This window comes from Gobio gobio (assembly GCF_949357685.1).
Source record: "Gobio gobio genome assembly, chromosome: 19".
Classification (NCBI taxonomy): Eukaryota; Metazoa; Chordata; class Actinopteri; order Cypriniformes; family Gobionidae; genus Gobio; species Gobio gobio.
Genome location: NC_137112.1, coordinates 3111998 through 3134797, shown reverse-complemented (window position 1 = coordinate 3134797; position 22800 = coordinate 3111998). Strand labels below are relative to the sequence as shown.

Genomic DNA, 22800 nt, shown 5'->3' with positions numbered 1-22800 from the left:
GATGCATGCATGGGTGGTCGGATGGATGGGTGGATGGATGGATGCTCAGATAGATGGATGGGTGGATGCTTGGATGGATGGGTGTATGGATGGATGCTCGGATAGATGGATGGGTGGATGCTTGGATGGATTGGTGTATGGATGGGTGGATGGATGGATGCTCGGATAGATGGATGGGTGGATGCTTGGATGGATGGGTGTATGGATGGGTGGATGGATGGATGCTCGGATAGATGGATGGGTGGATGCTTGGATGGATAGGTGTATGGATGGGTGGTCGGATGGTTGGGTGGACGCATGGATGGATGGGTGGATCCTTGGATGGATGCATGGATGCTCGGGTGGATGGATGGATGGATGGGTGGTCGGATGGATGCTCAGGTGAATGGGTGGACGCTCGAATGGATGGATGGATGCTCAGATGAATGGGTGGATGGATGGGTGGTCGGATGGATGGATGCTCGGGTGGATGGATGGATGCATGGATGCTCGGATGGATGGATGGATGGATGGATGGATGGGTGCTCGGGTGGATGGATGGATGGATGGGTGGTCGGATGGATGCTCAGATGAATGGGTGGACGCTTGAATGGATGGATGGATGCTCAGATGAATGGGTGGATGGATGGGTGGTCGGATGGATGGATGGATGCATGGATGCTCGGATGGATGGATGGATGGATGGATGGATGGTTCTCGGGTGGATGCATGGATGCTCAGATGAATGGGTGGTCGGATGGATGGATGGATGGATGGGTGCTCGGATGGAAGGATGGATGGGTGCTTGGGTGGATGCATAAATGCACAGATGAATGGGTGGTCGGATGGATGCATGGATGCTCGGGTGGATGGATGGGTGGTCGGATGGATGGATGGATGCTCAGGTGGGTGGATGGATGCTTGGGTGGATGGATGGGTGGTCGGATGGATGGATGGGTGCTCGGATGGATGCATGGATTCTCAGATGAATGGGTGGTCGGATGGATGCATGGATGCTCGGATGGATGGTCGGGTGGATGGATGGATGCTCGGGTGGATGGATGCTTGGATGGATGCTTGGGTGGATGGATGCTCAGGTGGGTGGATGGATGCTGGGGTGGATGGATGCATGGATTCTCAGATGGGTGGATGCTCGGATGGATGGTAGATGCATGGATGTATGGATAGATGGATGCTTGGGTGGATGAATGCTTGGATGGATGGTCGGGTGGATGGATGCTTGGATGGATGGATGCTTGGGTGGATGGATGCTCGGATGGATGGTAGATGGATGGTAGATGCATGGGTGGATGGATGGATGGATGCTCAGACTTACAAGATTTTCCCCCTCAGAAATATGATACGGTATGTCATAATTTTGACTATTTCATCATAATGCCTTTTGTAATTATTTTGGAGGGATGGATGTTGTGCGTGAATGTTTTTTTTTTTGTAATTCCAATTTAACTAAATGACAAAATAAGTTTAAACAAACTACTGACATACCAGTCATACTAAATATTAATATTCATTATAATGTCTAAATGAAGCACAACCTCGTCTCAGATGTTTCTCATAGATGTGGAAGCTCGTTTCCGCCACGGAATAAAACAATTGAAAAGAAAATTGCAACGTTTTCTCTCCCAATTGCATGTTGTAAAGTCAGAACTGCGAGAGATAAAGTTGATATAAATTTGGTGGCGTAAATAAGTTTCCATAACTAGAAGTTCTGAGATGAAATGAAAACCAATATTTGAGATAAAACTTGATGAGGTGTTTAAGATCTCTGGTCTGAGAAACGGAGAACAAGAGAGAAAACATGAGCGTGGAGAAACTGCACACGTGATATAACAGCTCAATATTATTTTAACAAATCTGCAAAGAGATGATCATGATTGAATGTAGCGTTCAAATGATGACGTGTTTGACACGCATTGATCATCAGAGGGAAATGAAGGCTGAATACGATCATACTGTATATGGAAAACAGCATGCACTGATGAATGATTAACCTTATTGTGTTTAATCTCCAGCTAAAATGCTTCAACTTTTGACAGTCAAAACAAACAATGATACAAGAAAGATTGTTTGACATTCGGTTCATTTGGCAAATCAGAAATGAGATGAGTGAGCCGTTGCATAATGCCCTAATCTGTCATGTCATCCAGGTCTTTATGCATACAAAACATAAACATGTTTTGCACAATATGCATGAAAAAAGCCGTATGGTAGGATGCCATTCCAGTCATAGCACTGATTTAGGCGTGTCATCCGAGTTCAGTCTTTGACTTCTGACTGGTTCAAAGGGCATTTTTCCTTTATTCCAAGCACGCAAGTTTGTCAAACTAAACACTGTTGCTGCATGAATCTCATCCATTGATATCTGAGCCTCTTTCACAATACAGTCTGACATCTCTGAATCCACTATAAAACTATATATTATTAATACAGCTGCAAACAGCAATGACGGGGCCAAGCACAGAGGCACAATAATCATGTAAGCATGGCTGGAAGAGCAATTAAAGGCATTTTAAGATGATTTTAGGCAAAATGCCTGAAAAATCAAATACAATCACTAGTAAATGGTTTATCACTTGTGACCAATAGGTGGCGCTGTGACTAAATTTATGTGGTGTGGTCAGAGCGATGTGACAATGACACGGGCAAAGTTTGGTGTCATTATGTCAAAGCATTGCAGAGATACAGCCTCAGAGTCCTTTTGGGATCATGCCTCAACTTTGTTGCTGCGCTAAATCCACAACTTTTTGTCGCCGTGGTGTGTAGATGATACGATTCGATTTTGGTGAAAATCGGACAAACGGTCCAGTAGGAGTTTGAAAAGTAGGTTTTGAAATAAAATCAAAATGGCGGACAGGAAGTTCGGACAAATGTGGCAAAATTGGTATCTATGTTCTCGGCATTGCCCAGAAACCGTTTGAGTACTGTCAGGGCCGAAGACACATACCGAGTTCTGAAACGATCCGCCAATGCGTTCGTAAAATATAGCATTTTTTGACAAAATTCAAAATGGCGGACGCCCAAATTGGCTGATATTGGAAAATTTGGTATCGTTCGACTCTGCACCAAATCTAAAGAGACCAGTTGTGTGTTTAGCCAAAGTTATTTTTCATATCTCCTGACCACTAGGTGGCACTGCGACGAAACGCTGCAGGCAGTCTCAAGTCATGGTTGTCATAACACACACCAAGTTTGGTCAAAATACACTAAAGCGTTGCAGAGATATAGCCTTGTGTTCACTTTGGCGGCAACTTCGTCTAATTCGTTCGTGTGGTTTTCGAGAACGGATTGACGAATCAACTTGAAGTCCATAACTTTTGTTGCCATGGTATGAAGATGATACGATTTGATTTTGGTGAAAATCGGACAAACGGTCCAGGAGGAGTTCGAAAAGTAGGTTTTGAAATAAAATCAAAATGGCGGACAGGAAGTTCGGCCAAATGTGGTGTCTATGTTCTTGGCATGACCCAAGGAATCTAATTATAATAGGCTAATTTAATCAAAAGTTATTCGCATTTTTGGAAATTTCATTATAACGTTTGCCCAGAAACCTTTTGAGTACTGTCAGGGCATGGTGCCGAAGACATATACCGAGTTCTGAAACGATATGCCAATGCGTTCGTAAAATATAGCATTTTTTGACAAAATTCTAAATGGCGGACGCCCAAAATAGCCGATATTGGAAAATTGGGTATCGTTCAACTCTGCACCGAATCTTAAGAGACCAGTTGTGTTTTTGGCCAAAGTTTTAAGCAAAAATTACCACTCCTGACCACTAGGTGGCACTGCGCCGAAACGCTGCAGGTAGTCTCAGCTCATGGTTGTCATAACACACACCAAGTTTGGTCAGACTACACTAAAGCGTTGCAGAGATATAGCTTTGTGTTCACTTTGGCGGGCACTTCGTCGAATTCGTTTGTGTGGTTTTCGAGAACGGATTGACGAATCAACTTGAAGTCCATAACTTGTGTTGCCATGAAAATTGGAGCAACAGCCAAGGAGGAGTTCGGAAAAAGACGGAAAATGATGTCAAGAAATCAGATGTTTCTATCTCTCACGGTTCAAAAGTTATTAGCACAAACGTGAGAGCAACTTTGGACAGTTGGTGGCGCTAGAGGGATTGAGTTAGAAACTCCAAATTCGCAGCGGTGACATTTCAGACTGTCCTCTATTAGTGTGCCAAATGTTATAACTTTCCCGTAAGCGGTTCTATGGGCGGCCATAGACTCAAGATGGAAGGAGAAACGGAAAAAGAACGCCAATGATTACAATTTACCTTCAGTGCTTGGGCCCTAAATATAGTGCATGCTGGGAAATGTAACGCATAGGTCTGACAGTGTGAGGAGAGAGAGAGAGAAACACGGTTTCCTTCAGCCGGCGGTCGGTTTAAACTCTGACTGATGGTGCCGTGACAAACACCGTAATCCCATTAACAAATTGATGTTTTAATGCTTTTAAGAAAGCAGGTCTGAAAATAACCGAGAACTAGTGGCCTACTTACATTCTGACAGTCTCGCCCGGCTGCACTCGTGTTGAGAGTCAGATTTAACAAACCACAGCACTACACGGACCCTTGCTCAATTAGCGCTCCTGTACTCTGACTTTCCACATCATTAGATAGTCTCTTTACAGTGCTTCAGCTACCCCAGCGTGGAGTCGCTCGTCCCGAGAGCACCGGCGTGCAGAACGTCAAAGGATTTGTGTCACTGGCTTAATAACTCCAGTAATACTTTCAGTTTAATATCTGCAAACCTCAGTGCTGACCGGAAACATCTCACCCTTCAACGGCAAAACCACAGTGGAAGCAGAGAGCCGTTTGTGCCATTGTGTCGACATCTACAAAAAGATGCAAATGTGAATGTTTGCATGAATCCTGTTGATTTTACCAAGCAGTTTAATTTCACACTGAATGAAGAATAAAACATGTGATGCTGATCGGTCAATACAGTGTTAAAACAGCAAAATAAACAGTGAAATATTACTCCAGTGTTCTCTATGTGAATATACAGTAAAGTGTCATTTATTCCTGTGATCAAATCATCATTACTCCAGTCTTCAGTGTCACATCATTCTCATATGAGGATTATCATCAATATTGAAGAACAGCATTTGTTTCAAATGGAAATCTTTTGAAACACAAATGTTAAATGTCATTTTTGATCAATTTAATGCATCCTTGCTGAGTGAAACCATTCATTTCCTTTTTTTAAACCTCTGGTGCTCCTCGCATGACAATCAAAAATGACTTTTTAAAAATAAATCAATGAAATAAGTATACTTTATTTTAGCTTGGTAATATTTGTATTTAACATTTTGTATTTTTAGGGGATTTTAAGGTACTAAAATATATTTATGCAGTAGCTATAATCCATTTATTAACTTTATGAGCTTTTTATTTTGCATTTTTAGGGGATTTTATAGAACAAAATTTGTATGCAGTAGCTATAATCCATTTATTAACTTTTTGAGCTTTTATTTTGTATTTTTAGGGGATTTTATAGAACAAAATTTTTATGCAGTAGCTATAATCCATTTATTTTGTATTTTTGGGGTATTTTATGGTACTAAATTTTATTTTTGCAGTAGCTATAATCCATTTATCAACTTTTTGAGCTTTTTATTAAATTTTTAAAGACGACACTTGGCAGATTATTGCTAGTGAAAACATGAATTTACAAAAAAATGCACCAAAAAATATTTTTTTATATGAAATATATATTTTCCAAAACATCTTTTGACTCTAAATCAGAGGCATACATCTAAACAAGTTGTGCACCAAATTTGAGATTGATATCTCCAAAAAATTATCGCTTGTTTGGGCGCATTTACCAAGCGTTTCCACGTTTCACGACATTTTTGACCACGAGGAGCACTTGTGCGAATTATTTTCAGGACTATTTTTTACCTTTTCAAGTCATGTCCAGGATTTTTTTGTTCACATAGCAAGTGCCAAAACCTTTACCAAGTGTGGTACCAATCCGATGATACAAAATTCAAAAGAAAACCTAAACATAACCCCAAAAAACAAACATTTGAACAGCAGTGTAAACCAACCATTGTTTATACAAGTGCTGCATCCCATCAATGATGTACAAGGAAACAAAATGGAAACACAACGGTTAACTTTGACAGTGTTTGAATGCCAACTAAAAAGTCTACAGAGTTTAAACAAGTGAAAATGTATGAAAAATGCACCAAAATAGTATTTTCGATTTTTATATGGAATATATACATGTTTAGCTCTAAATCAAAGCCATACATCTAAACAAGTTGTGCATCAAATTAGAGGTTGATATCCCAAAAAATTAAGTTTGTTTCCACATTTCCCATTAATTTCCAGCACGCTAATTTTTGATCGCGAGGAGCACAAGTGTGATTTATTTTCAAGACCATTTGACCTTTTTTAATCATGTCCTGGAAACCTTTCAAAACCTTTACCAAGTGTGGCACCATTCCGATGATACAAAATAAAAACTTCAAAAACATAACCCCAAAAAAACAAACATTTGAACAGCCGTGTAAACCAACCATAGTTTATACAAGTGCTGCATCCCGTCAATGATGTACAAGGAAACAAAAAGGAAACTGTTAACTTTGACAGTGTTTGAATGCCAACAAAGATCGAACTACAGAGTTTAAACAATCCTCTGTATACTTTTACACCCTTTGACTCATTGATGCATTTCTTTTGCTAACATCCCAATAACGAACAGCGTACAGTAGCAATGTTTGCGTGACGCACCCACAACCCAACGTTTCCCAAGTGGAGAGGAAACCAGTATACATACACTTAATGAATTGACTTTAAAGGAACATTTCCTTTCGGATCGCTTATTTTCACAGCCTATAATTACATAGGCAACACAAGTTGTGCTGGTTCTCTAGGTTGTGTTTTCTAGGGCACACGTCTAACCTAATTTGTCTGCACTAATCAGTAAAAGTGTAGAAGTACAAGCGCTCCGTCAGATATTCAGAGATGGTCTCCACATATCATGCTATGAATTATTAATATATGCAAATGCAGAGCTTGAACATGCATAGGATAAATCCCTCCCCAACCTCAATGCCACACACAACAAGCCAACATCAGTTTTCTTAAGCAACGACAGTCCTTGTTTTTGTTTGATTTGGATGATTTCGGATAAGACGCCCACAGGTCCGAATGCGTTTCGGCGTTGTTATGCTGAGCGAGTCTTTGTCTACGGATGAAGTGTTGTTCATAGAGTCTTTTGTAATGTGAAAAATGATAGCGGCCCACCGCAGAGATCTCGGTTTCAGGCGGATGCTATCGACTTACTGTGTGTTCGCTTCACTGGCTACAACAAATGAAGCTGGAGGGATGGCACACCGGTCCGATGTTTGCTGATAAGGGAAGACGCGAGACACACTATCACTGACTTCAGTCCGCACGAACCTTCAGTGTGTGTGTTAACTCTGAGCTACTTCTGTCCTGTCTGTCTGTCCTATGAAATAACAACAAGAAAACACTTCAAAATAGGTGAGCGACAGATGGCAGACGGCACATTTAAACCTGCTAAATATTAACTAGAAGCTACTGTTCGGTGTCCGAATTGTATGCAAACAGAAGCATGTCAGAGCTAATGTTTGATTGAGTATCAGGTGTTAACAGTTTCATAAACATAAAGGGATTGTGGGGGTTTTTGTCCATGCAATGAAAGTCCAAAATAACAGTCATTGTATGGACAGAACCAGTTGAAATATAACCATGTTTGTTTTGCAGAAGAGACATACAATTTTGGAACAACATGAGAGTGAATAGATGACAGAATTTTCATTTTTGGTTGAATGCTTCCCCCATATACACTTTTCAATTCCAGTTTAACATTCACATGAAACGATGACCAAGAAATCAAACATTGGACCTTTTTCATGAAACGTGAACTAACATATTAGTGAAAAGCGTACGTACAGCAACACGGATGCTAGTAGTCCCACTGAATTGAATATAGGAATTAATTTAGGAAAGATTCACACGGATATTTGATATGTTTGTGTTTCAAGTAGGGATGCACTGATATGAACATTTTGCCCGATACCGATAATTGGAATATTTGAAAGCCGATAACCGATATATTGGCTGATAAATCGAAATCCAAGCAATTCAAAACCATCATGGAGGACAGTGCGCATCTGAAGGAAATAATACATTATTTATTCGCTTTAATATATTGGCTAAATTGTCTTAAACGGCCGATAATATTATAAAATAAAGCTGCTAGCAGCAATTATCGGGGCCAAGCACAAAAAGGAACAATGTGTCATCCAAGCTTGACTTGGAACTTCATAAAAAACGCCAACAATAAGCATTATTAGCATTTTTTGGAAATGTCATTAAAACTTTTGACCACAAGGTGGCGCCGCCTCAAAACTTTGACACATACCGAGTTTCGTAACAATACGCTAATGCATTTTTTTTAAATACAGCATTTTAGGACAGAATTCAAAATGGCTGTCATGGGTATCATTTGACTCAGCATGATCCACTGAATTTATGATTTTTGGGCAAACCAGAAGTTATAAGCAAAAAAAGGCTAATTTTAATATATTCTGACCAGTAGGTGGCGCTGTGCTGAAACGCTGCATGTAGCCTCAGGTCATGCTTGGGTTGACATGTACCAAGTTTGGTCTGAATAAGCCAAAGCGTAACGGAGATCTAGCCTCGCGTCCGATTTGGCGCGCTCTTCGTCAAATTTGTTTGTGCGTTATTCGAGAACGGTTGGGTTCTTCAAAAAGCTTTTGATAATTTTTTGTCAGCATGGTCTGATCTAGTTCAATTTTCATGAAAATTGGGTAGTTTTTTTGGTTGGATAGAACGTTTGAATCACATCGAGCTAAGGAATCAGATGGAAATATTTAGTTTTTAACCCTTATGGTTCAAAAGTTATTCGCATAAATGTAAGTGGAACTTTGGACAGTTGGTGGTGCTAGAGAGATTGAGTTAAAGACTCCAAATTTGCTGAGGTGAATGTTTGGCCAGTCCTCTATCAGTGTGCCAAATTTCACAACTTTTTCAGTTCTATGGGCTGCCAGAAAAAGAAGAAGAAAAGAAGAAAACTATAGCCCCGTTTCAACCAAAATTCCACCGACTAATGTCTGCGTTTTGACTAGCGGTCTAAAGTACTGTGAAGATTAGGCAAATTAGCCCAAAGACGTGGGATTATGCGCGACTGCTTCTCCCAGTCAGCGACGGACAGTAACGTAATTTTTGTGCGATATTGTCTGCAACAATAACAAGTGGAGGAGATGCAAGCAGCGCTGCTTTTGCTGCTTTTGTATTGGTTTACTAAAGAGGTCATTAACAAAACATCGGAAAAGAGACGAGCACTGATACTAAAGCGTATTCTGAAAGCTCGTAAAGCTAGATTTAAAATAAGACAACGTCTGTTATTATCAGTTATTACGGACATTGACCGTGAGATTGCTGAGACGAACGCACGCCATCGGACAGAAAGAGCAAGACTGAAATTTACTGAACGCAGAACGAACCTCGCAAGACTTTTAAAAATGCTGGTTGAAATAAAATGCTGTGTGAGCTCAACCAATCAGCATGTTCAGCGCACAAGTCCCACCCCCAAAAGTTCCCGAGCTTTGAAAAAGTACTACATCGCGAGGCCGTTTTGAAGGGGAAATATTTACCCAGAACTCAAAACACACAGAGTACCTGAAAAAGTTCCTGCGGTGAAAACGCGGCTTAACAGATACAATAGGTGCCATTGCACCATTTGGTACTTGGCCCCTAATGAACATATATTGGCCGATACCGATATAGTGGCCGATATATTGTGCATCCCTAGTTTCAAGAGTGTCATTCCAGACGCCACATTTTTGCAAACGCTCATTGAGTGAATCTCAGGGTTTGTACTTAAAACGTAAAAGTTTTTCCGGACCCACTTTATATTAGGTGGCCTTAACTACTATGTACTAACATTTTAATTAATCATTTGATACTTTGCACTTATTGTGTACATACATGTTTTTATATTGTACTTACATATTTAAAAATACCTGCATGTAATTACATCTGTAATTAATTTCTGTCGTTACATTTGTAATTACACAGTTGACACTTCCCTTACACCAAACCCTACCGTTAAACTGACCCACACCACCACACCTGTCCCTAACTCAACCCATATCCCACCTCAATATCAGCAAAGGTGTTTTGCAATACAATTTGAACACAGTAAGTACATTGTACTTATTTTTTGATGCAAGTACATCGTAGTTCAGGCCACCTAATATAAAGTGGGGCCGTTTTTCCCGTGCATTTTTGGCGTACAGACGACAAATTTTATGCTGCGTTCACACTAAACGCAAATAGAGCGTCAAATTTGCGTCTAGTTGGACGCTTGAACATTTTGAATCCACTCGCGAATTGGAAGCACGTATAAATCGAGCGTTTGAAGCGGAATAGACATGCGTTCAAGGCGAAAGGGGCAAGTGCTAGGCGGCTGTCTCTTTGCAAGATGGCTGATGTTGATGGAGCATTCATAAAGAGTGTCGCCGCTCTGTATTTGCTCTGGAGAGCAGAACAGCGGCCTAGGGGTCAGCGTCGCCATACTCGGGTCCACCAGACCCTCCGGAGGCGTGCCCAGTTTGGCGAGTTTCACCACTTGCTCCAGGAGCTGCACCAGCCGCTTTCAGGGGAACTTCCACCTGTCCTGTGGCCAGTTTGATGACCTGTTGTCCCGCATCAGAGCGAGTATCGAGCGGGCAGGTCGGCCGCAGTTTATCACGAGCAGGCTCCTGATTGGTTAACGTGGCGCGAACAGACGCCAAAGGTCAGATTTTTCAACTCGGGTGTCAGACGCGAATTCGCTTCAAACGCGTGAATGCTCAAAAAACACCTTGCACAAGACGCTCAAATTTACGTCTTTCGCGCAAATTAGGCGAAATCACGTCCAATTTGGGTATTTCAAAAAGCTTTTGATAACTTTTGGCAGCGTCATCGCGTCTATCGCGCCGCCTGACCTCCAAACGTGCGCCAACGTGTCTTTACATTGACTTGAAATTAGGGCTGTGCGATATTGAAGAAAAATGCGATATCCTTGTTAAATAATGCGATATTCGATATGCGAAACGTGCTTTAAGATGTAAAATCTATTTCTTTCCCCAACTGATATCTTTCACTTAAAGGATAACCGACCGTGTTTACATGAATACTCATCAAGACAGCCATTTTGACACAACTGTGTGTGTATTTGACAGTTCGAGTGTGAAACAAGACACGAAAAAAGAACGGCTTGTGCGCACGTTTCGGTGTGACTGCAAGGAGTTGTTTTTTGCAAGTTATTGCGTTTAATAACTCTTTTTAACGTCAAGCAAGTCACAATAGTAACAGTCGTGTGCCCAGTCTATTCTCTGTTATATACGTCGACCTAAAACGTACACTTTTAACAATGTTGAAGTAGCATATTAAAATCATTCAGATATTGCGTGCCCTTTTCGATATATTGCGCAGCTCTAATGGAAATCACTCGCTGCAGATGCTCTATTCGCGTTCGGTGTGAAAGCAGCATAAGGCCCCAAAAAACGTGCACTTTGAAACCCATTTTCAAAAGTTTGCATTTTGCCTCCAAAACACTGTTGTCGTGTAAACGAACGATCAAAAGTTTTCAGTTTTTAGTTGAAAACGGTGTTGTGTGAACGGCTCGTCAATGTGACGACACATACAGGTCACATTTCACCCCAAAATCAAAATAAAGTTTTAAATGAAGTCTATTTAAGGATCATTAATATCATATTCACAGCATTTGATATGTACATTGTCCCATTGAACTGAGTGTGGCAACACATTCATTCAGGGCTGATTCACAGCAGCTTTAAACAGATCAGAAATGACGCACTGAGCTTTGAACAAAAGAGTGTAGCGCTTTTATAATTATTAATATCAAGTCCTTTACAAATAGTCACCGTGTACAGCAGCCGTTCGCATGGCAAGGTTCACAGAGTTCCCAGAATTCATCACACATGAGCCCTTACGGATCCGTCTCCCGTGCAGAGAGCAGATATTTCTGAGATATGTTCAGCTAGAGATCAGATCAGTCTTTGAATTTAAAAAAACATCTTTGAGCTCAAACACAAATGCATGAGTTACGGATTTGACTCGCATGAAGTAGTGCATATCGAGCGCAGTAATGACCTCGCACAGATTTACTCAGGCATGGAACCAAAACAATGTCACATTGTCAGCATCGTTTTTTTTGGCGAATGCTCATTGAGTGAATCTCACGACAGCTCCAGGTCACATTCCATCCCAAACAATTTTGCATAAAGAAAATTAAGCTGACATTTTCATGATGATATATTAGTTTCCATTGATTCTAATTAGTCTTTTTTTTTTACTAAAAACTAACACTGTTATTAAAAAAAATTATACTTGACTTTTTTTATGACTGCAATAAGAACCGAGACGGCTTAATTTTCATGCAAATTACTTCACAATTCAAAAATGGGCTGAAATATTCAGAGATTCACTCTATTAGCATGTCCTATATATTTAGCTGTTAATATCGATGCTTCTGAAGAGGTACTACAAACCACATGTCCTTTTTATTTCCAATTAGGGTTGTGTATAACGGGATGATAATCACCTGCATAGGGAGAGAACATCATGTTGCATTTACACTGAATCTACACAATGTTAGTAACAGCCGTGATCTAAGTCCTGATCTAAGTGTGTTGGTCTACCAAAAGAGCACTAATCGTTTGTTTGATTGATTCCCAGGAGTAGTGAGCAAATCAAATGAGTTGCCTTGCTAGGGAAAGGCGGTGAGGATGGATTTGCGTGCGAGTGTGTGTCAGTCTCTTGCACGGGGCGGTTGATAATATTGTTGCGTTGGCCGAGAACGTCGAGGCTGTCCATCTCCTCCTCTTCGAAACTCAAGGGAATTCTCATAGTAAATGTCTTCGTCATCCTGTAAAGAAGTTACCAGGACATGAGTGACTAGAGTTACTCATAAACGCAAGTCTACTGCTCTTTAAATTAATACAACACAGCCTAAATGTAAATGTGGGGATTTGGAACGCGCGTCTTTAATGCATATGAACATTTGGCGTCCTCTTTGCGGCCTACATGGGGAACTGTCTACTAAGGCAGCATGAAATAAAGCTCACATAAATAGTGCTTTACATTAGGGGTGTGCAATATTGACAAGTATATTTGGATAGTTTCTGGTATTTTATTTATAATGATAATAATGCTGAGTGTGTGTATTGTGTTGGTAGCTTTGCCAATGAGTTTACATTGATGTTTACCTTTTATGGGCATTTTTTTAAACCTAATTATTGGATGTATACAGACTGTTTAATGCAGCTCAGAGGGACATACACATGCAGAAATAATGTTTCAACGTTGAATATTGATATTAGAAATTATTTAAAATATGAAAAGATACTTAAAATGTGACATTAAAACAGCCGGTAGATGGAAGCAAGTCACTGTTAATGAGTGAGTCATTGAATCATTCATTCAATCAGCAGATTCATTCAAGAACGAAGCATTTGACTGTCTTAATGAGTGAGTCATTGAATCATTCATTAACCGATTCATTCAATCAGCAGATTCATTCAAGAACGAAGCATTTGACTGTCTTAATGAGTGAGTCATTGAATCATTCATTCAAACGGCTGATTCATTCAAGAATGAAGCATTTGACTGTCTTAATGAGTGAGTCATTGAATCATTCATTAACCGATTCATTCAAACGGCTGATTCATTCAGGAACAAAGCATTTGACTGTCTTAATGAATGAGTCATTGAATCATTCATTAACAGAATCATTCAAACGGCTGATTCATTCAGGAACAAAGCATTTGACTGTCTTAATGAATGAGTCATTGAATCATTCATTCAAACGGCTGATTCATTCAGGAACGAAGCATTTGACTGTCTTAATGAGTGAGTCATTGAATCATTCATTAACCGATTCATTCAAACGTCTGATTCATTCTATTCATCTGATTCATTCTTATTTTATATTGAGATGGTTTTTATGTAGTGTGTTATGTATTTTACCTGTATTTGTATTTTTTAGGGTGACTTGTAATATTCTGTCCAGGGACTACAGATGAAAAATAGCCTTTAGGCTAATTCTGGTGCATTTACAGAAATGTTTTATTAATGTGCATTGTCCCTGTTAACTAAACAATCAAATAAAAAAAAAAAATTCAGGAACTAAGCATTTGACTGTCTTAATGAGTGAGTCATTGAATCATTCATTCAAACGGCTGATTCATTCAAGAACGAAGCATTTGACTGTCTTAATGAGTGAGTCATTGAATCATTCATTAACCGATTCATTCAAACGTCTGATTCATTCAGGAACTAAGCATTTGACTGTCTTAATGAGTGAGTCATTGAATCATTCATTCAAACGGCTGATTCATTCAAGAACAAAGCATTTGACTGTCTTAATGAGTGAGTCATTGAATCATTCATTAACCGATTCATTCAAACGGCTGATTAATTCAGGAACGAAGCATTTGACTGTCTTAATGAGTGAGTCATTGAATCATTCATTAACCAAATCATTCAAACGGCTGATTCATTCAGGAACGAAGCATTTGACTGTCTTAATGAGTGAGTCATTGAATCACTCATTAACTGATTCATTCAAATGGCTGATTAATTCAGGAACAAAGCATTTGACTCTCTTAATGAGTGAGTCATTGAATCATTCATTAACCGATTAATTCAAATGGCTGATTCATTCAAGAACGAAGCATTTGACTGTCTTAATGAGTGAGTCATTGAATCATTCATTAACCGATTCATTCAAATGGCTGATTCATTCAAGAGCGAAGCATTTGACTATCTTAATGAGTGAGTCATTGAATCATTCATTAACCGATTAATTCAAACGCTGATTAATTCAGGAACGAAGTACTTGACTGTCTTAATGAGTGAGTCATTGAATCACTCATTAACTGATTCATTCAAATGGCTGATTAATTCAGGAACAAAGCATTTGACTCTCTTAATGAGTGAGTCATTGAATCATTCATTAACCGATTAATTCAAACGCTGATTAATTCAGGAACGAAGTACTTGACTGTCTTAATGAGTGAGTCATTGAATCATTCATTAACCGATTCATTCAAACGGCTGATTCATTCAAGAACGAAGCATTTGACTGTCTTAATGAGTGAGTCATTGAATCATTCATTAACCGATTAATTCAAACGGCTGATTCATTCAGGAACGAAGCATTTGACTGTCTTAATGAGTGAGTCATTGAATCATTAATTCAAATGGCTGATTCATTCAGGAAAAATGCATTTGATTCTTATTGAGCGAGTCATTGAATCATTAATTCAACTGATTCATTAACTCAATAACGAAACACCGCCGTGTGTTGCTCAGAGATGCAAAACAGTCCTGTGGCTTTGATTGGAACTACTTTCATTGGCGAAATGGAGTAAAATCAGGCAATATTGTGTCTAAAATGTAAGTCACTTAATATTAACGTCTTGTTTATTGAACTGTTGTATAAAACCAAAATCACATGCTGATATTTGGAGGAAAAAACAGCACTTTTCATGTGATATTGATTAACTATATTAAATGATGTAAATATAAAAAAGACATACAGAGGTATTTTAGCCTCTTATCTTGAATATTGAGGGCATTATAAAGGCATTTTTAATAGAGTAAATCACGCAGTGAGTGTGCACTATAAATGTGCACTAGACTACATCACTCAGTATGAGTGTGCTCTGTGAAGTGAGGGATGTTCTCAATGTCAGATCGCACATCGTTAAAACAACAAAAACGATATTAACGTAGACGATACATATCGCACACCCCTACTCCACATGGGCTGACTTATAGAGTTTTACATTAGCATTCCTCTAATAGCTAATATCACAATGTTTTCATCAACATTGGGTCAGTTTTTACAAACTAACAAAAACAGGGCTCGACATTAAGCCTGTTCACACGCTTGTCCTTCGCACAAGTAAATCTGTCATTCACTTGTCCGAGTAAAACATTTGCTTGTCAGGATTTTTTTTGTAAATATAATCTATTTTGAAGCAATATTCTCACCAGTGTTTAATCAGCTTTGACATATTTAAATATGCATATTTGTCCTATTTGTACATTTTTATAAAGGTCATTTTTCCATAATCTTATTAAATATAGGATATGCTTTTCTTAAATTTGATCTATAAATTAAATTAGAATAAGACACAATAGGCTGTTCAAATTAAATCATTTACACTGAAAAATTACAACTGCATTAAATAATGTTATGAGATTATTTTAAATATTTTTGAATATACAAATAAGAAATGTTTGAAAGATGAAACTAAACCACCAGTAGGTGGCAGCATGTGACCGTCTGAATGAGCGAGTCATTGAGTCGATTCAGTGAAACGGCTGAATCATTCAAGAATTAGGCGCTCGTTTACGAATAGGTCATTGAATCTTTGATTCAACCGATTCTTTCAAACGCTGAATCATTCACTAACACACACTTTTGCTGTGAGGTGTGTTATGGTTCTGCTGTGATATTTGTTTGGAACTATTTTCGCTGCTGAAATAGAACAAAAACAGTCCATATTGCTTCTAAAATGTAAGTGACTTAATGTTAAATAATTGTTTATGGAACTGGCGTATGAAATCAGTGTCGTGATGGTATTCAGGAAAACAACACTCTTGTTAGTGTAATGTTGCTTAACTGTATCATATATTATAAATATAAAAAGAGCACAATTTGTTAACATACACAAACTGTTTCTGTGTATGAGCGGCGCTCATTTGTTTTCGATTTTCTCCTCGAGAGGCTGCGCAAGCATCAACAGCTCAACCTTATTAACGTCTGTTCGTTTTATATTATTATCCACTATCGATCTCCACTTACACTGAATGATGCAGAATCATTATTGCACTTTGGTGATTCCCTAGTTAGTTTTTGTTTTGATGTTTTAACCAGGATACTTGTCCATCTGGCAAGTAAAATAATTTTCCACTTGCCCCTTCAAAAAATCCACTTGTCCCGGACAAGCGGAGAAGCGTTAATGTCGAGCCCTGAAAAAAACTAAATAAAAACAATGGAGGATTTGCCGCTTGGTGTCACTCTTCATACACTCTTCTTCGACTTCTGCACAGTACATCACTGACACACAGTGGTCTCCTCCGTCTCAACATTCGGTCACCAAAATTGTGCTGCGTGTGGACTGTGCGCTCGGACCGCCCTGATGACGGAAATTACGCCACGTGGAATATACTTCAGGCTTAAAGGGTTAGTTCACCCAAAAATGAAAATTCTGTCATCATTTCCTCTCCCTCATGTCGTTCCAAACCCGCGAGACCTTCGTTCAGCTTCAGAACACAAATGATGAATGAATCTGATGAAACCCTCCATAGACTGCCATTTAATTAACACTTTCAAGGTCCAGAAAGGAAATAAAAACTTTTTTGTTAAAATAGCCCATGTGACTCCAGTGGTTCAGCCTTAAAGGGGCGGGTCTAATGCTATTTCCTGCATTCTGCTTTATTCACACTGTTAAAGAGTTGATTCTCATGAAAAACATGGACATTTCAAAACACGAGTTGGACGTGTGACGGAGTATTTCTGTGCCAAATACACTCCTCCAGGATTCACACAAGTTTCGGAAAATTTTTTTCGAGTATGGCCCTATATGACATCATAAAGGGCGGAATTCCTTGTATGGGCACTTCTCCCGGATGAACACACACACACACACACCAACCAGAGCAAGAGCGTGTCCATCACTGAGCTTCGTTCGGGTTACTGGAGCCATCAGCGGCACTAGCGTTTTGTTTTTAAACACGGTCACTAAAGAAGTGTGTGTGTGTGTGTGTGTGTTTGTTCCTGGTCATGAGTGGAAACCGCAGGCGGTGAGTGTGAGAGTGTGTGTGTGTGTGTGTGTGTGTGTGTGTGTGTGTGTGAGGGAAAGATCACCTTGTTTAGCTTCACAAATAACCCAGTGTTAAGGGAACAGTGGATGCAGTTTGTGTTTCCGGAGTTCTGCGAGTGTGTGTGTTTGTTCCCGGTCATGAGTGGAAACCGCAGGCGGTGAGTGTGAGAGTGTGTGTGTGTGTGTGTTTGTTCCCGGTCATGAGTAGAAACCGCAGGCGGTGAGTGTGAGAGTGTGTGTGTTTGTTCCCGGTCATGAGTGGAAACCGCAGGCGGTGAGTGTGAGAGTGTGTGTGTTTGTTCCCGGTCATGAGTGGAAACCGCAGGCAGTGAGTGTGAGAGTGTGTGTGTTTGTTCCCGGTCATGAGTGGAAACCGCAGGCGGTGAGTGTGAGAGTGTGTGTGTTTGTTCCCGGTCATGAGTGGAAACCGCAGGCAGTGAGTGTGAGAGTGTGTGTGTTTGTTCCCGGTCATGAGTGGAAACCGCAGGCGGTGAGTGTGAGAGTGTGTGTGTGTGTGTTTGTTCCCGGTCATGAGTGGAAACCGCAGGCGGTGAGTGTGTGTGTGTGTGTGTGTGTTTGTTCCCGGTCATGAGTGGAAACCGCAGGCGGTGAGTGTGTGTGTGTGTGTTTGTTCCCGGTCATGAGTGGAAACCGCAGGCGGTGAGTGTGAGAGTGTGTGTGTGTGTGTGTGTGTGTTCCTGGTCATGAGTGGAAACCGCAGGCGGTGAGTGTGTGTGTGTGTGTGTTTGTTCCCGGTCATGAGTGGAAACCGCAGGCGGTGAGTGTGAGAGTGTGTGTGTGTGTGTGTGTGTGTTCCCGGTCATGAGTGGAAACCGCAGGCGGTGAGTGTGAGAGTGTGTGTGTTTGTTCCCGGTCATGAGTGGAAACCGCAGGCGGTGAGTGTGTGTGTGTGTGTGTGTGTGTTTGTTCCCGGTCATGAGTGGAAACCGCAGGCGGTGAGTGTGTGTGTGTGTGTGTTTGTTCCCGGTCATGAGTGGAAACCGCAGGCGTGAGTGAAACTGATCAAATGTGTGTGTTTTGTTGGCAATCGGTGCGTAAGTGCATATAATGTTAACAACACCAACGTATAGAGAATCAAGAGTTATCCAGTGATAATGCTATGAGTGTGTGTGTGTGTGTGTGTGTGTGTGTGTGTGTGTGTGTGTGTGTGTGTGTGTGTCTCTAGCTCCGCCCACTGCACGCCTCCACTCCGGCTGTTTTCAGAAAGAATCGGTGCAGTGTGTCTGTCTTTTATAAATCTGATAAACTAAAGACTCTTGTGAGATATGAAGGATCTACACTACTCTACAGATACTCCAGATTAAAGGGATAGTTATATTACAAAAGTCCAGGCTAATCCAATCATTAGAATTTTATTCATAGTTGCTCTGTTTTTGAAGTCCATAAAAAGTGCATCTGTCCGTCATATAACTGCTCCACACGGCTCTGGGGTGTTAATAAAGGCCTTCTGAAGCGAATCGACGCGTTTGTGTAAGAAAAATATCCAAACTTTATGAAGTAAACTTTCGGTCGACCGCCTTCCCTGTTCAATATATGGAAAAATTGTTGAAAGTTAATGCGACTAACGCGACCAGCTCCGCTCGTCATGACGTCACGTACCAATCTTCAGTTTCACTTTCAACATTCAACACTTTTCCATTGGAATGCGGTCAGTTGAAAGTTTACTTGATAAAGTTATAAATATGGATATTTTTCTTACACAAACGCATTGATTTGCTTCAGAAGGCCTTTATTAACACCTCAGAGCCGTGTGGAGCAGTTATATAACGGACAGATGCACTTTTAATGGACTTCAAAAACAGAGCAACTATGAATCAAATTCTAATGCTTGGATTAGCCTGGACTTTTGTAATATAACTCAGATTTTATTCGTCTGAAAGAAGAATGTCATACACCTCAGATGACTTGAAGATGAGTAAATTATGGGCTAATTTTCATTTTTGGGTGAATTTACCCTTTAACATGAGATGCTGTGTGTGTTCTGACCCTTTAATTTTATGAAGCGACGAGAATATTTTGTGCGCAAAAAGCAAACAAAAATAACGACTTTATTCAACAATTTCTTCTTGTCTGTGTCAGTCTGCTGCGCTGTTGATGGTTGAATAAAGTCGTTGTTTTTTGCGCACTAAAGTATTCTCTCCGCTTCATAACATTAAGGTTGAACCACTGGAGTCAAATGACATATTTTAACAGTGTCTTTACTTCCTTTCTGGGCCTTGAAAGTGTTAATTAAACATCAGTCTATGGAGGGGTCCGAGAGCTCTCGCATTTCATCAGAAATATCTTAATTTGCGTTCTGAAGATGAGCAAACGTCTTCCAGGTTTGACATGAGGGTGAGGAATTAATGACAGAAGTCTGGTTTTTGGGTGAACTGTCCCTTTAACGGGTCTCAGGTGATGCTTACCCACTCATCCATGTGCAGAGGTTTGATATTGTGAAGCAGAACTTCTTCACAGTTGCCGTAGTCACTGAACACGACCACAGCTGTGGAGCCCGAAGGGTGGACGGCGTCGATCCTCGCCCGATAAAACTGCCACGGATATGCAAGATGTCAGACAAACACACAAAATGGATAAAAAAACTTATAATAATAATAATAATAATAATACAAATGACTGACCTTATTGTCTTCCCAGTAGAGCGCGAGACACTGGTCACCAGCTTTCCAGTTCACGTAATTATTCGTGTCCCGTGGCTCTCTCTGCCCTTTGATTGGGCCGGATCTCTTCCTGGGGGCGGAGTTATGCGTGTTGGTCTGCTTTTGAGGCTGCGGCTTGATTGGCCCCGTCCGTCTGGGATCTAAATCGCCATTAGGAATCTGTGTGTTTGAAACCCCAGCCACTTTGATGAACTGACCCGATCCCGCATCCTGCGAAAAGTCTTTTTTCATTGCATCTTGGGAACGCTCAAAGTATCCCGAATTTGGTCTTTCTGGCTTGCCTTTCCTTCTGTTGTTCGCCTCGTATCTGCCTTTAGGATCTGAGCCGGACGCTGAAGGGTTTGCGGGTTTGGGTTGCGCGGGTCCGTTTGATTGGTTTCTCCTAAAGGAAGCCGGATCGGGCCGTCCTGTCCCTTCCTGCTCTTTCCATCCACCATTTTGGGGCTCCTGCTGGAAGCTCTTTGACCCACTGTGTTCCTTTCCTGGCTGTTCCCGGGACTTCCCTGTCGAGGAAGAGCCGGTGTACGAGGAAGATGCACTTCTAGCGTCTTGACTGTCGTTCTTCCATCGCTCAGATCCTCCTCTTGCTGTCCGCTCTCCGTCCCTCCATTTCTGTGGCTGGGAAAAGGTGGAAGAGGCTGGGCTGGGTTTAGGGAAGTCTCCGTCCCTCTGGAAACGTGGAGGCCTGTCGTTCCTCTGCGACCTTCCCTCATTTCGAGGAGGGTGTTTGAACGAGGTGGCATCTCTGGATATTTGATCGCTGTTGGGGAAAGTCATCTTAGCTTGGTGGTCTTGAAGTGAATGCTGGTTCTTTGACTCTAGCGGGTTAATTAGAAGAAAAACAGGAAGTCAATTGCTGCACATTTTGGGTGAAAAATAGTAATTGCCATTTAAAATTTGATAAAATAAAATCCAGGTTTGCTGTGCTTGTTTGTAGGACTTCACAATTTGGCCAAAGTGTTGATTATATATCAAAATGGCTATAAAAAATAATAATAAATATAGCCGCAAGCAGCAATTATTGGGGCCAAGCGCAACAGAAGCAAATAAGGAAGCGAGCAGCAGACCAATTTTAAGCAAAAAGATAGAAAACCCATAAATACACTGATGTACAAAGCCAAATGTATGTTTTGTTCAATTATAGCACCACCATGGTGCAGTCCCACCTCTTTTTTGTGTCCTCAGGGTGTCCACATACGTCAAATTTGGTGAAAATATCTCATTTAATTTAGGAGTTATAGACTTCGAGCATACATTTATGAGCATATAAAAAATAGCCCACGTGACTTAAACTGCATTTTTTTTACCACTTACTATAAAAATGTTGACATTTGGCCATTAACATATAGTCAACCCGCTAAGATTCCGATTTTCCTAATGTGGTTTCGTCTCAATCGTACTAAAAGTTTTGAAGATATTCGTGAAAGTTGTTTACACACTAAATCACAACGTTGCACAAACCTAACATGCTTGGTATTGTTGGACTCAGCAAGGATTCAGGAATTGAAGGAGATGACTCGCATGAAAATAACCAAATCCAAAGTTATAAGCATGTGAATATTTGATTTTACCATTAGGTGGCACTGGCTCGAAACATTGTCTGTGATGTTTGTATACTGTAATATTTACTAGTAAATAGTAGGCTACTAGCTACTTAAATTTAATTAATAAAAACAACCATATCATTTTTATAATTTTATCATTTCTATGAAAGGATTTCCCACACATTCTGTGTTGTGTATTTTCTGGTAATCAAATGAAGACATAAGACATTCATTTAATTTATCTTTTAACTTAATTAAACTTTTTTTGTCAGACTTATACAGTTCAAATTAAAACATTAAAACAGAAAAATGTTAATTACTTAAAAAATTAAGTTTTGATCATTATTACATTTGTGTTAGTATTATTAATTGAGACGTATGTAAATTCTACTGTACAACAGTGATGTATTTGTCAAGATAAACCAGACTTTTATTTTGACGGGTTTCTGTGTTTATGATATGATGACGGTAGTTTTTCTCAAATGAAACGATACACTGCTCATGAAGTGACTCTGGAGATGACATTTGTGCGTTCACGTCCTCATATGAGACAGCAGAGATGGAAACACGCGACCGTCATAGTGATAGTGAGCGCGGTAGTGAGTGTGTGTGTGTGTGTGTGTGTGTGTGTGTGTGTGTGTGTGTGTGTGTGTGTGTGGTAAACCACGCTT

The 22800-nt window shown here is 40.3% G+C and overlaps 1 protein-coding gene across 2 annotated transcripts in view; it reads right to left on the bottom strand.

Annotated features, from left to right (window-relative positions):
• Window positions 1–4853: 4853 nt before the first annotated feature.
• Window positions 4854–22800, bottom strand: part of tdrd3 (tudor domain containing 3) — a 58151-nt gene continuing 40204 nt past the window's right edge. Inside the window, exons 11-13 of one of the 2 annotated variants that reach the window (XM_079844323.1) lie at window positions 20547–21403; window positions 20331–20456; window positions 4854–7460 (exon numbers count right to left, since the gene is read on the bottom strand). In XM_079844323.1, the coding sequence (XP_079700449.1) occupies window positions 7437–7460; window positions 20331–20456; window positions 20547–21403 (1007 nt within the window). In that variant the 3' untranslated portion in view covers window positions 4854–7436. Of the gene's footprint in view, window positions 7461–11872; window positions 12936–20330; window positions 20457–20546; window positions 21404–22800 lie in introns of those variants that run through there. The other variant, XM_079844322.1, reaches the window with a different exon arrangement.